A 12215-nucleotide genomic window follows, 5' to 3' on the forward strand; every position below is an offset into this window, starting at 1 on the left:
AGCCGCAGCGGCAACAGCATGGAGCAGCTGGAGCGACGCGCAGTGTCAGCAACGGCAAAATGCAGCAGCAGAAGCAGCAGGCAGTCGCCGCATCAGCAGCATTTTGCTGAGCCGATGCTGTGCCTTCAAACCTTGTAGGCACCTCTGCAGCTGGCGGCTGTTGAACAGCAAAAGTTTGAACTGCAGCTTGGGGTAGTGGACTCTCTTGAATGCTGCAAAATGGAATTGCCAGGATTTTACTGGGACGCAGAGCGTCGCAGATACTTCCCGTTGCACTCTCTGCACCGGCCTTCCTCCGCCATTAACCCGCAGCCACAGCAGCAGCAGCAGCAGCAGGTGCAGCAGCAACAGCAGCGGCTATGGCAGCGCCAGCACCGGCAGCACCGCCGAAAGTGGCAGGAACGCTCGGAGCAGCAGCTGAAGCACATGCAGCAGCAGCAGCAGAATGCAGAGTCTGTCTTCCAGTCCACTGGAGGGCAGTTAAACCAGCAGCAGGGTCGGAAGCGCCAGCAGTTTGTGCAGCAACGGCAGCAGCGGGAGCAGCAGCAAAGGGAGCAGGGGCAGCGAGGGCCCAAGCAGCTGCGCTGCTGTCAGGAAGACAGTAGCCAGCGGCTCCGGTGCATCGTTAAGAGCGGCTTCAGCGTGAACAGCAGCAGCAGCAGCAGCAGCAGCAGCAGCAGAAGTACTAGCAGTAACAGCGAATACAGAAGTCGCGAAACTGGCAGGCCTAGCAGCAGCACCAGAGCCAAGAGGAGTTCCTCTTCAGGGAGCAAAAGTGCTGCAGCTGCTGCTGCTTCAATGGCTTCAGCGGCTAGAGAGGCGGAGGTGCTTCCTCCACGCAACCTTTTGTACGCTATTCGCCGGATGCGTCTCGGCAGCAGCAGCAGCAGCAGCATCTCTTGGACGCAGTGGACTGCAGCAAACACGAGAGCGAGGGCCTTTGCCACTGCGCTGAAGCAGCTGCACCTGCCGCTGCCTCTTGGCTTTTCACCCTATGTTTGTCTTGCTGCTGCCAGCTCGTACTCCCCTGAGCAGCAGCAGCGGAAGGCTTCTTGCAACTGGCAGCTGCTGCTCTCTCTAGGTGGGGAAGGGGGAGGTCGTTTGCTGCAGTTCGGCGCGACAGCAATTTTGGCGGCAAGTGCTGCAGCAGAAGCAGCAGCAGCAGCAGAAGGCGCCGTCTTGGGCTCGCCCTCCCGCTGGGTTGCTGCATCTGCATCTGAGCAGCCACTGCAGCAGCAACAAGAGCTACAGCCGTACTTCCCAGGCAATAATAGTTACTCAGCCCCTGTGCGGCAGCAAGGAGCAGCAGCAGACGAAGGCTTTGGTGAGGCTCCTGTTCCTCACGCTGCTGCTGCTGCTGCGTGTGTTGCTGCTGCTGCCCCTGGCCGTCTGGTGGACATTGCAGTGGTGGGGCCTCTTGCCGTTTGCTGTCTTCGCAGCAGCGGCCGAAGCCCTGGCGCTCTTGTAGTGCAGGAGTCGAGCAGCAGCAGCAGCAGCAGACTGCTGTGGGCTGACTGGAATGCTGCAGCAGACGCCTGGGCGTGCGCCTCAAGCTTGTCTGCAGTGCCACCAGAAGCAGCAGCAGCAGCGCCAGCAAGAGAGCCTTGGTTTGTTCTGGCCGGCAGGCAGCCAGCAGCACAGCTGCTGCGGCCACGCGAGGGGCAAACGAGGCTGCAGAAGGTGTGGATCACAACTAAAAAGGCGGAACGGCTGCTGCCGCGCTGCTGTGCTGCTGCTGCATGGTGGTCAGAAGCAGCAGCAAACGACCCGTTTGCTGCCGTTGATGGTGCAGGGGTGGCTCTGGTTGGCGGCCACGGCAAGGGCCTTGTAGCAATCGACCCTCGCTGTGCGCTTCCTGTAGAACTTCAGAAGCAGCAGAGTAGCAGCAGCAGCATCAGTTCTATTGTTCCTCTCCAGACCCATACAGCTGGTGTAGTTACTCGCAGCGGTGTCGAGGGTCTTGCATTGCTGGACTTGAGACGGTTTGGAGGACCGAGGACTCAAGAAGCTTCATGCAGGTTAGATTCGGTAGACTAGAATCCAAATGCACTGGTACTGCTTCCCATTCGCAGCAGCAGCACTGCGAACAGCAAGAAAAGACGAGAATAATACTTTTGAATGTTCGCTCTTGCCCTTGGGTTCCTCTTCTTACTACCGAGATCATACTCCACATTACGATTGTTAGTAATGTTTATTTTCTGCTAATGCTGTTGCGAATGCTGCAGCCGCCTTGCCGCCTGTACCGTTCGCGAGTTCCTGCCTGTCCGCAGTAGGACTTCGAACACCTTCTTCTGCAATAGCGACAGCAAATGGCGTTTTTCTGTGGACAGCAAAGAGGAGTTAATTGTTGCCCCCTTCCCATTTAGCAGCGGCAGCAGTTACTGCAGCAACTGCAGCAACGGCCGGGGAAACGGCAGCTTTTTCATATTTGACATTCAGCGTGGAGACTGTTGCAAAGAGATTGCTGCAGCTCCTTGTGCATCAACTGACGATCTACCACCATTCGAGCTGTTCGGCTGCTGCTGCTTGCTTCCTCGGGCTGCCGCAGGTTTCCGCGACGCTTCGTACGTTCATCAGGAAGTGCTTGTACATCCAATGCACGAGTCAGATCAGGAGCCTTTCGCTCACATCCCCTCACAGAGCCTACAGAGCTGCATTTGTGGTCGCAAGCGCTATGAAAATCCTCCTGTGGAAGCATCAGGGCAGCGTCACCAGCCCTTCAGGTGCGTGGATACCTGGGAGTGCTTTTGTTGTGACTCAACGGAGAGTGCCAATGTGGAACAAAATAGGCAGATATCTAGTGCATGCTGTGCACTACTGCGACTGGGAGGCTGGCCTTCTCATGCTGCCCTGACGGCTCCCAGGGCTGCCACAGCAGCAGCAGCGGCGGCAGCAGCCGCAGCAGCAGCCGCAAGCGAGGTGGGCGGATCAGTATTCGTTGGAGCGAGTACGTGGGGCCTGCATGTTATGGTAGCAGCACCACCGGATGCTGTATACTAGCATGGCAGCAGCTACCACAGCAGAAGTGCCTCGTGAATTACCAGGTGGCGATCCTGTTGGAGCGCTAACGTGGGCACTTGGAGCCAACGTGGGCAATCGGAGAATGGTTTGTACCTGTTCATAAGCGCCACAAGGCGCATTTTACGTTAGCCAAATGTTTTGTCTTATCAATCAGATGTTTCCAGCTGCGTGTAGCGGATTTGCCATAACGGAACTGATTCCCCCTGTGTCACAGTCAGTTTATTACAACAAGAATGGTGAATCTGAGAAAGTAGTGTTCCCCTTCTCGCCTTTCTTTTGTATCATCAGCGACTTAGTTTCAAAGTGGCGTGCTGGCAAAGACAGAAGTGAATATTCTGTAGTGAAGAAAGCTAAGTGCACACCGTGAGTTCTATGCGCACGCTCGGCACGATGCATACGCGTGTACAGACTGCCAGTTTGCTTGTGTCTGAACTCAATTTGTTCCCCTTTTCTGGAACAAGAGGATAGCGCATTAGTACAGAGGCTCCGCCAAATGGCACGTGGGACGGTTTTGCAATTGCTCCAAGCGAAAGGTCAAGTCAGCGCATAAGCGCGTATGTTGCTTGGCTTGAAGATGCGAAATTAATGCCACTCTCAGTAGCTGGCTTTTTTAAGCGGTGGCCAGAAAAGTCCTTGAGGTCTGAGAGGAGACGTGGGAAACAGCTTGCAGATGTTACCCTCCACGTAGAACGCGGATTTGGGAACTTAGCCTGCTGGCTTGTGCTCATATGCAACCAGCGTATTTTAGCACGCAAAGCTGTAGGCACATGAGACGCACAAGCTGCCAGGTGGACAGTGATTTATATTGGGGGCGCCACTTTCGGCTGGGCCACGCTGACACGTCATGAAGCGCGAAGTGCAGCTCTGATGTATTTTGATCATTGGGATGCTGCCTTTTGTTTTTTTGCGTTTTCTTGCTTAATGGTATTAGCGGGAGCATTTCCAGATGCACAGAATCGGTGCGCACGCAAAATACAAGCAAGCCTTAAGCGGCGCATCATTCTATAGTAAGCTGCGCATTCTGTGCACTATGTACTGTTCGTTTCCTGCCCATCTGACTAGCATAATGCACTGACAAATGAGACTGACACCTCAGCAATGACGCCCTAGAAAGTGTATCCAGCTCTTAAACATTTTATCGCCTTGAAGTGTTTAGAAGAGGACAGAAAAGCAAAAGTACTTGTATGCATAAGTGTTCTTCGGGCCATAGTTCTGTGATCTCTCTGGCTTCACAGGTTTAAAAGAACACGCAATCGATCTTCCGTCAGCAGCTCTGAGGTGCTGGAGATTGAACGCTGCCAGCTGAGAAGGTAGGGAGCAGAAAGGATGACTAGACTGGCCTGGCTGGAAGGCTTCACTGTAGCTGGCTTCTTGGACAAGAATGAGTAACCTAACGAGTTGGTACTAAGAGGTGTTGCGTGTCAGAAGAGAAATTGAAACAGCAAAGGGAATGCAGAAGAAAAGACAAACAGTCCACGCGGTGTTCTGTGTCAAAAGAGAAAATGAAGCAGCAAAAAGGGGATGCAGAAGAAAAGACAAAAAGTGCCTAAATGAGACATTAGTTCATACGAAAACTGCCAGCAGCATTTTTCGATGGAGCCCAGAAGGCGTTTTGTGCTCATGTGGCGAATAGACGACTCCAAGTCGAGAAGCATCTATGAACATGCATATTCTTAAAACATATGGCTCATAAAACGAGCCCGCCTGAGATTAAAGTCCTGTGGCTGCATAGCCACAAACCTCTAAAATGTCCATGCACCTGCGCTCATATTCGAGCACATTTAAGCGATTTTTCCCGCTCAATTATGCACGGATTCCCGGTACGCTAGAAACGGACACGCAGGTAGAAAACTGCGTAGCAAAAAAAAATTCGTTTCCTGATGTGCAAGTGCGCACGTGCACACAAGTACTCACCAGACAAAAGGTGACCATTTGAGCCTGGCATCGCCGAGGTACCTCGTAAGCACAACGCGGCTAACTTGAAAATTTAAAAAACTACATTGGGCTGCAGAGCCTTTGCCCTGCGGCAGGAAAGCAAAACTTTAAACTGCTTTCACCAATTATTGGCCACATATCGTCAGCAATGTGGCATGAGAGGTCAAAACATAAAAGCTGATTGGCTGGTTTTCGATGAAGCGAGATTGGCGCGCGCTCTGCGCTTCTTGTCATCCAGTAGCACCTCAATGAAGGCTAAGAAGTCGGCGTCCTCATCGACGTTTCGTTTGGAGAAGAGTTTGTTTAATTCATTAGTGTTGCTGGATACAACTCTTAAGGAAGTTATGCCTTTGGCTCTTAACCATGCTGCCCTATGCGGATGGGTCTTCAGAAGGCCAGGCTCCTGTTTGTCTCGCCTTGTCGGGCGCACTGAGACAGGGTAGGAGCCATGAAAAAGACTGCACATTGGGCTTTCCAACAGAGAAATCGGGATTTCCATTGGCTGTTGCTTGAGGCGCTCTGCACCTTCCATGTGCTGTCTAATGGGCGTTGCCGGTGGGCCCGCCGATGTACCACAAGCACATCTTTTCTTCTGCTCCTTCTGATATCCTGTTTCCTCAACATGGTTGTTTTGGTTTCGATTTCCGCTCCATAAATGGTGCTCCGGGCGTTTCTTTGTAAGCAGTTGACTTTGTAACGGAGGCCTCTGCGGTTCGTTCGTAGGTGGCGGTGATCTGGAGGAAAGCCACAAAAGACCTGGCGGGCCAGCTGCGTCGAACCGGCGCAGTATAAGGGGTCGGTTAGGTCTGTTCGTGGGGTCTGGTGTAGGCGTTGTGGGTTTGGCACCTGCGTTTGAGGCCGGGGACGCGCTGCACGAGATATTGGTACAACAAACAGAAGGCCCCATAGATATATTAACTGCTTCTACCTGCACTAATATGAGCTCATGACCTGTTTTAGTGGGCGCTATCACATGCAGGCGTGGCCAACAACGCTTCCGTGCTTCCGGAACTGGACAACAGAATGCAGCATCACTCACTTAATGTACCTCCATGGGTGCTGTGGAAAGACTCTCCCTTTATTCATCCCTTTCCGCTCCATTGTGTAGTGGTATTAACCCATGGACGACCCGGATCTGGTGAGAAGTTAGCTCTGGCGAGTCGAGTCACCTTCAAGAAGGGTGGACACCGTGATACTTGGTCTTAGCCTCGTCTTTCGGTGGAGTCTTGTGATTCGTATTTTTTGCCAAGATAGCCCCCGATAACACAAAAACAAACGGGCAAGAGGCAGCGTGCGTGGGTGCACGTGGCCGCTAGCCCAAGTGTGTCCACGCAGCCTCTAAATGAAAAACGGAGTTGCGACCTTCACGAGTAGGCACGAGGCTAAAAAAGCTGAAATACTTAGCCCCTCCTCTCTAAACACTCATAAATACGTTTATAAACAAACAAATTTGACGAAGAAGAGAGTAGAGGCCTTCGACCATGCGGATGCCCAATACGCGAAACAGCGCACCATCGGCTCGCGAGACTAGGCCGCTACAAGGCAGCACCTTAGTTTGTACCGTAAGTTTAGACCAGTTGTTGCCCGTTTTAGTTCACATGCTATTATTAGAGCACTTCTTTGCTTTCTGATTTCAAGAAGGAGGAGAGAACTTAACACAATTTCAGCTGCTGGCCTCCACCGGGTCATGCAGGAGGTTCACATTGATGTGACCAGACTTCACCAGCACAATTTCCACGACACATTTTCCAGTTTTAGCTACCTGCCTATTTCTCTAGCACAAATAACATAAACGCGAATCTATAGGCAGCCTTTTTCCAGCACATACGCCCTACCCAAGTTTCCACTGTTCGACCCACTGTACTAAAGGAGCAGCGGCATCTCAGTGAAGTGACAACATGCAAAATCTGACACACAAGTTAATTAAAGTCACGGCTTTTCAAACCGAAAACAGTGACTGAGTGTGGCTCTTGGCGACGTACAGCAGGAAGAGACACTTGCTTACAGGACTTCACACTAGCGAGTGGTGCTTTGTTGGAAATGAATGTGACGTTGGTAAGCACGTAAGTGGGGCATTTATGCTGGTGGTAACATTTTGTCTGATGCAAGGAAACGGCTCATAATAGGTAAAATCTTACATTCAGAATGGGTATTGTCGCCTGCACACAAAACCTTCCTGCCGATGCTGAATTAGTGGGCGCATCTCAACGGCACACGCCGTTATTCTTGCGAATCGTACACTTGCCGAGCAATTCATGCCGTACAGCCGCAGTCAAGAAGTGTACCTCCTCGTTCGCTATTCAGCGTGACTAAAGCCCTTCAATCTGGGGTAAAATGGCAAATTCACGCAATGGCGATTAGCGTTGCCTGAAGAAGAAATGATGACGGCAACGTTTGGCGAAGGCAGGAAATAACTGCGCATGCCGGTTACAATAGACAATACAGTTACTCTGTTTCTTTGATCCATCCACTCCAGCCGCAGCACTTCAGGAGCCTGGAGTGTGATAACGTATACTCTCTGAGTCCTTTGCGCACACCAAGCTGTCTTCTCGATGGCAGATACTCATCAAGGACAGCGAGCATCCTATGTCTTTTAGAGTAAAAGCCTCATGCTTCGCATTTCTAAATGCTCCAATTCGACTTCGACTGTCAAATGGCGCTAAATAACCATCATGGCTCTCACAGAAAACTTCGCAAAAAGAAGTATCGGTATTCTTCAGGCGGTACAAAAGGCCGAGCAGCATTTGTACGAGCGTTCCATTCAGGTAAATGTTTCGAATCAGCTCGACTCGGTGAAATAAAAGTAACAAGACATTCACCTGAGTACTGTCCACGCAGTGCAGCATTCGGCATGCACGATGATGGAAAGTCCCTCTACAACGCTTTCACCCAGAGGGATGATTTTTAAAAAGAAGGCGTGTATGCTCACTCGCTTCAACTCTGAATGCCTAATAATACTGACAAACAAATACAAAAAAACAGACGAGAGGCAGATGCAAACAAATGACAGGCTGCGAAAACGTAACCTTTCGCACCGTTCGGGCACACCAACATAAGTGATCGTACCCGCGCATGCTTGGAGTGAAAGATAATAGACTGCGAAGAACAGCATTCCATTTCTCTGATACAAAAGGGAAAAAATGGGTATGCCAAGAATATCATTTTTTGTGGAAAGGAAGACATGCATTAGATGAGGCGAGTTGGGATGTAAACGGATGTATTGAGAGTTACACTTCACCATTGCTGACGTCCCTCGTTGTAGCGTCGAGCAGCACAGGCTAGAAGGAGTGCTGTCACTTGCCTGGTAGTATCGCCAATAGGTGTATCGAGCACTTGCGGTCTGAAAATTTTTTTAGCAATTAGGCATGTTCACTTTATACGTTTCATGTTTGTTTAGGTTCCGTTTGTAGCCCCATTTCGACTGCAGTCTCGATATAGTTGCGCCGCTAGTGTCTTCTAGCTTCCTTCCAGCCAGTACTAGGGCAAAATAATGACTGCTGCCAGTACTTCAGCATTGCTCAAGGCCGATTTCGAGCACACCAGCTGGGAGGAAGGCAGAAGCATGAGCTGGCACGGAGCTGTTGCAGAGCATACGGCTACAAAGGCAAGGGCTGCGGAAGCAAAAGCAGTTGGAAGATTTGCTGAATAAAGCTTCACACCCTTACAGAACTCATGACAGCTTGCTGCTCTCCGGTGTGGTTGAAAAAAAAGAATGACACTGCTAAGCTGGAGGTGTGCTGGAAATTAGGTGAGCGAATGACTACCTTATATTCTAACAGCAGGCAAAGCCAAGGTGCTTTCAAATTTCCAGATCATGCCAACCCAGTGGCTAGCCAATAATTCCCTGGCTGCGGGTTGCTTTAGTCAGACATGCAGAAACTGAACATGTTTGACCAGAAAATCTTTCTCACTTAGAAGAAGCACAGACACTTGAACGGAGACATGTGGTTTCCTTCCTTTTGAAGAAGTGGTCATGGGGAATCACAACGAAGATTGATACTGAGTAAAACATGCAACGGTACTGAACACAAAAAACCCAGTGCATGTATATCTCTCTGGACAGTGCACCTATATGAAGATAAAGAGCGGTGACCATCACCATCCAGGAGTGGAATTTGATGATAGTTCATGCCGGGTTGCTAAGTGAGTGCAAATACTGAAAGTAGCCTCAGTAGATCAGCCGAACGGCTTAGGGTGTAAAAGTAGGTTGCCGTCTTTGAGGGACGCTTTGCCAAATTTTCGCGCCTTCAGCTGTATAGCTTAGTAGAAGGCTGTATCATTAGTTTAGTAGAATGCTGTAACATTAGTGAAAGGTCTAGATGGACTTTCCAAAAGTTCGTAACGGTGTGCAAGACACTCTGCGCTTGACAGTGCGCCTGTCCGACGGCTCACGCAATACCTTTCGGTTCATTTGGCTCGCGGATTACTCAATGTTGTCGTTCACTGAGAAACACCTGCCTCGCCACTAGTTTAAAATGCGGATGTTTTGCGCCCTTATTTAATTTTCCGATGCAGATATACATTTTCAACGACAAAACAGGCTCGCAGATGGAATCGAACCGATAGAGCTCACTCTGCAGTCCAGACTAGATGTTTAAAGAGCTTGAATACACAGAGCCTTTTTTATACTAACTCAGTTGTCCGTCTGTCCAGTCACTCCAATCCGACGCGCACTACGAAGAAGTGCGCCGACTGCGGGTCACCTTTTCCGCAGAAACCTTTCCGTCGGTGTGTCCTTAGCTTACCTGTGGAGCTGTAAACAATACAGCTCTTCGCATGATTATCCAGCAAAAAAGCTCACGTGCTCTAACTTGGCCTAAGCGCTTGCGCTAAAGTTGCTCAGTTCCCCGATTCCCACCGTCACACTGGTGACTTCGAGGCCCGCAAGAACATCATTGGTCGCATTTGCTTGAAGCCTTTGGGCCCTTCTTGAAATAATGACCAATTAAAGTATTTTGTCTGGTGTTTAAGGCTATTTTATGCTTTTTAGTACCATATTATCCACGGATAGGGTGCCCTTAAAACTTGTTGCATCCGGCGGGATGATGCCGATTGCGGGTATGCTCCGCAAAGTAAGTAAAAATTGAGCGCAAACACACTGCAAATGTGCAAATATACACCAATTGATATAAGCAGTTTTATCGAAGCAGTAATAAGGGTAAAATATATACTTCTGCCTGTCTGATGCTGTGGAGAAAAACGCTCCTCAAGGCCGGTGAGCAAGCTGCGGTGGCCTTGCCGCCTTTGTCTGCACGCTTGTCTGGACTACAGCTACAAATCAGCACAGTTCTTGATAAAAATCAATTATCGAGTCTTTTAAAAAGGTGTTCGGTTTCGCACTTTCCCAATGCGGAGGCCTTATGTATAGCTTGCGTTGACAGACATCGTGCTTTACCGATTGCAGTGGACCTGAGAGGCTTACTACGTGCCTTGCAAAAGTTCGCATGGGCTAAGGCCAAACCAACTGATCAGAGCAACATGGTCAACGTTCCAATAAATTACAGCGTGCGCATGACTTCTTTACACACACTCAGCTGGCCTTTGGAAGCCGCTTGCTCTTGTCGTTGAAAGCCACGATTAATTTTGCCGGACGATGGACACGGACATACCGGCAGCAGAAGGTCCTTTGAACATTCAGTGCAGGGCGAGAACAAGTGAGATGCCCTCCATGCTGCCCTTGAATCTGAGATACAAAGTTGCCTGCTGTGGAAGTCTGCGTAGCAAGCCATGCTTCATGTGCTGGCCTGGTCTATTATGGACCCCAATGACAATTCATATTTGCTGCGTATGTTTACAGCTTCCTCAACATAAAACAGCCGCCGCGTCCAAACTTGTATACCGTGGCCTGCTTGCATTTTGCCCAGGCCGTGCCGTCCCTGGATTCACACTCGAAGTTATCTCGCACCTACACCAAGGCGTCTGAGCCTAGTTTTTGCATCTGCACGAGCAGATCCTCTCTCTGGGCTAACCTTTTCCTCGACTTTTCAGAGGATGACATCGTCTGACGAAAGCCAACAAGAAGACAGAGCGCAGAAGCGTCTGCGCCTCGAACAACTACAGGTTGTTAGGGAAGTCCCATTGGATTTTGCCGCTGCATCAAGCTTTCACTCAAGAGGGCAGATTCAGTCAGCGCCCATTAAATTTGGCGAACACTGGCATCTGGCTTTTAGTCAAAGTGCCGCAATATCGGCGCAGGACCAGACTGCGGCTGTTGAAAACAATGGAACTGCAACTCAGGAGCAAGCATTACCTAATTTTCGACAAGGGCAGGCATTATGCGAACACCAAGAACACTCCACGGACGACGAAGCCCTGCACCTCGATACGTCGAGGCCTCATAGGGATATGCGGCAGCGTTGCAATCTGATCGATATGTCAAGGCCTTATCCCTTTCCGATAAAGGAGACGGATCAGCGTCGAGACCGCATCTCTTCGCGATTCCCTGTAGTGTCTCCCGGCTTTTGTCTCCCAGTGAAGACGCCAGAACGCAGTCAATCGGCACCAGTATCGGACTATGGAGAAAACTCATCTCAGCCGGATATTATCGATCTGATACTCTCACCCGAAGCAGAGAGTTCTGACTATACGGATTTAGAAGATACTGAAAGCTCCATCCAGTCGCAAGAGGAAGAAGATTCAAGCCAATAATTACGTATGCTCCAAGGCAGGAAATCAGATTTTGACAGTGAACATTCAGCAGCTGCTGTCTACCCCGGGATCAGCACAGATGAAACGCCTTGAAGCAGAAGTAACCTTCAGTGCATCTAGAGATTTTTAAATGCATCAGAGGGCAGCTGTATCACCAACAGCACACTGACTTTTTAACAAGCGCCCGGACAAACCACCATGCATCATCTACGGAGGGCAGTAACAAACCAATTTGATTCATTTGACATTCGTCCCTATGTGTAAACTTCTTGTATCTTTTCGATACGTCAAGAGCAGTTGCTTATTTGGTGAACTTGGAAGGATTGTAGATCTCACTTTACAATGAAGCGCACGCCGCTTCCAAGAAACACGGATATTCTTGCCGGCTGTAGAAAAATGGCATTTTTTCAAAAAATAATCTGTTTTTTACAACCGGTGAGAATCCCCGGGCTACCTGCCTTCGTTAACGCGCAACCAGTTGTAGTTACGTGAGACTCGCACTGCAATTATCCGCGCCGTTTGGTGCGTGCAGCGAATTGACCCAGTTAATTTGGGCTGAAGCACTTGAGGCATACAATAATTCATGTCTGCCCAAGATGCGCTTTATTTCA

General features: G+C 50.0%; 3 protein-coding genes across 3 annotated transcripts; 2 read left to right on the forward strand and 1 right to left on the reverse strand.

Moving 5' to 3' along the window:
- Positions 1 to 219: 219 nt before the first annotated feature.
- On the forward strand, positions 220 to 3000 carry ENH_00020300 (hypothetical protein, conserved; the record flags this gene model as incomplete). The annotated part of the gene is made up of 2 exons (XM_013584528.1): positions 220 to 2018; positions 2226 to 3000. The coding sequence occupies 2 exons, from the start codon at positions 220 to 222 to the stop codon at positions 2998 to 3000; spliced, it is 2574 nt and encodes an 857-aa protein (XP_013439982.1).
- A 2119-nt stretch (positions 3001 to 5119) lies between these two features.
- ENH_00020310 (hypothetical protein) lies at positions 5120 to 5863 on the reverse strand (the record flags this gene model as incomplete). The annotated part of the gene is made up of 1 exon (XM_013584529.1): positions 5120 to 5863. One exon carries the CDS (start codon positions 5861 to 5863, stop codon positions 5120 to 5122), a length of 744 nt encoding a protein of 247 aa, XP_013439983.1.
- A 5084-nt stretch (positions 5864 to 10947) lies between these two features.
- ENH_00020320 (hypothetical protein, conserved) lies at positions 10948 to 11604 on the forward strand (the record flags this gene model as incomplete). Its single annotated transcript, XM_013584530.1, has 1 exon — positions 10948 to 11604. One exon carries the CDS (start codon positions 10948 to 10950, stop codon positions 11602 to 11604), a length of 657 nt encoding a protein of 218 aa, XP_013439984.1.
- Between the last annotated feature and the right edge of the window lie 611 nt (positions 11605 to 12215).

Source organism: Eimeria necatrix, genomic scaffold (genome assembly GCF_000499385.1).
Source record: "Eimeria necatrix Houghton genomic scaffold, Enh_scaff169, whole genome shotgun sequence".
NCBI lineage: Eukaryota > Apicomplexa > Conoidasida > Eucoccidiorida > Eimeriidae > Eimeria > Eimeria necatrix.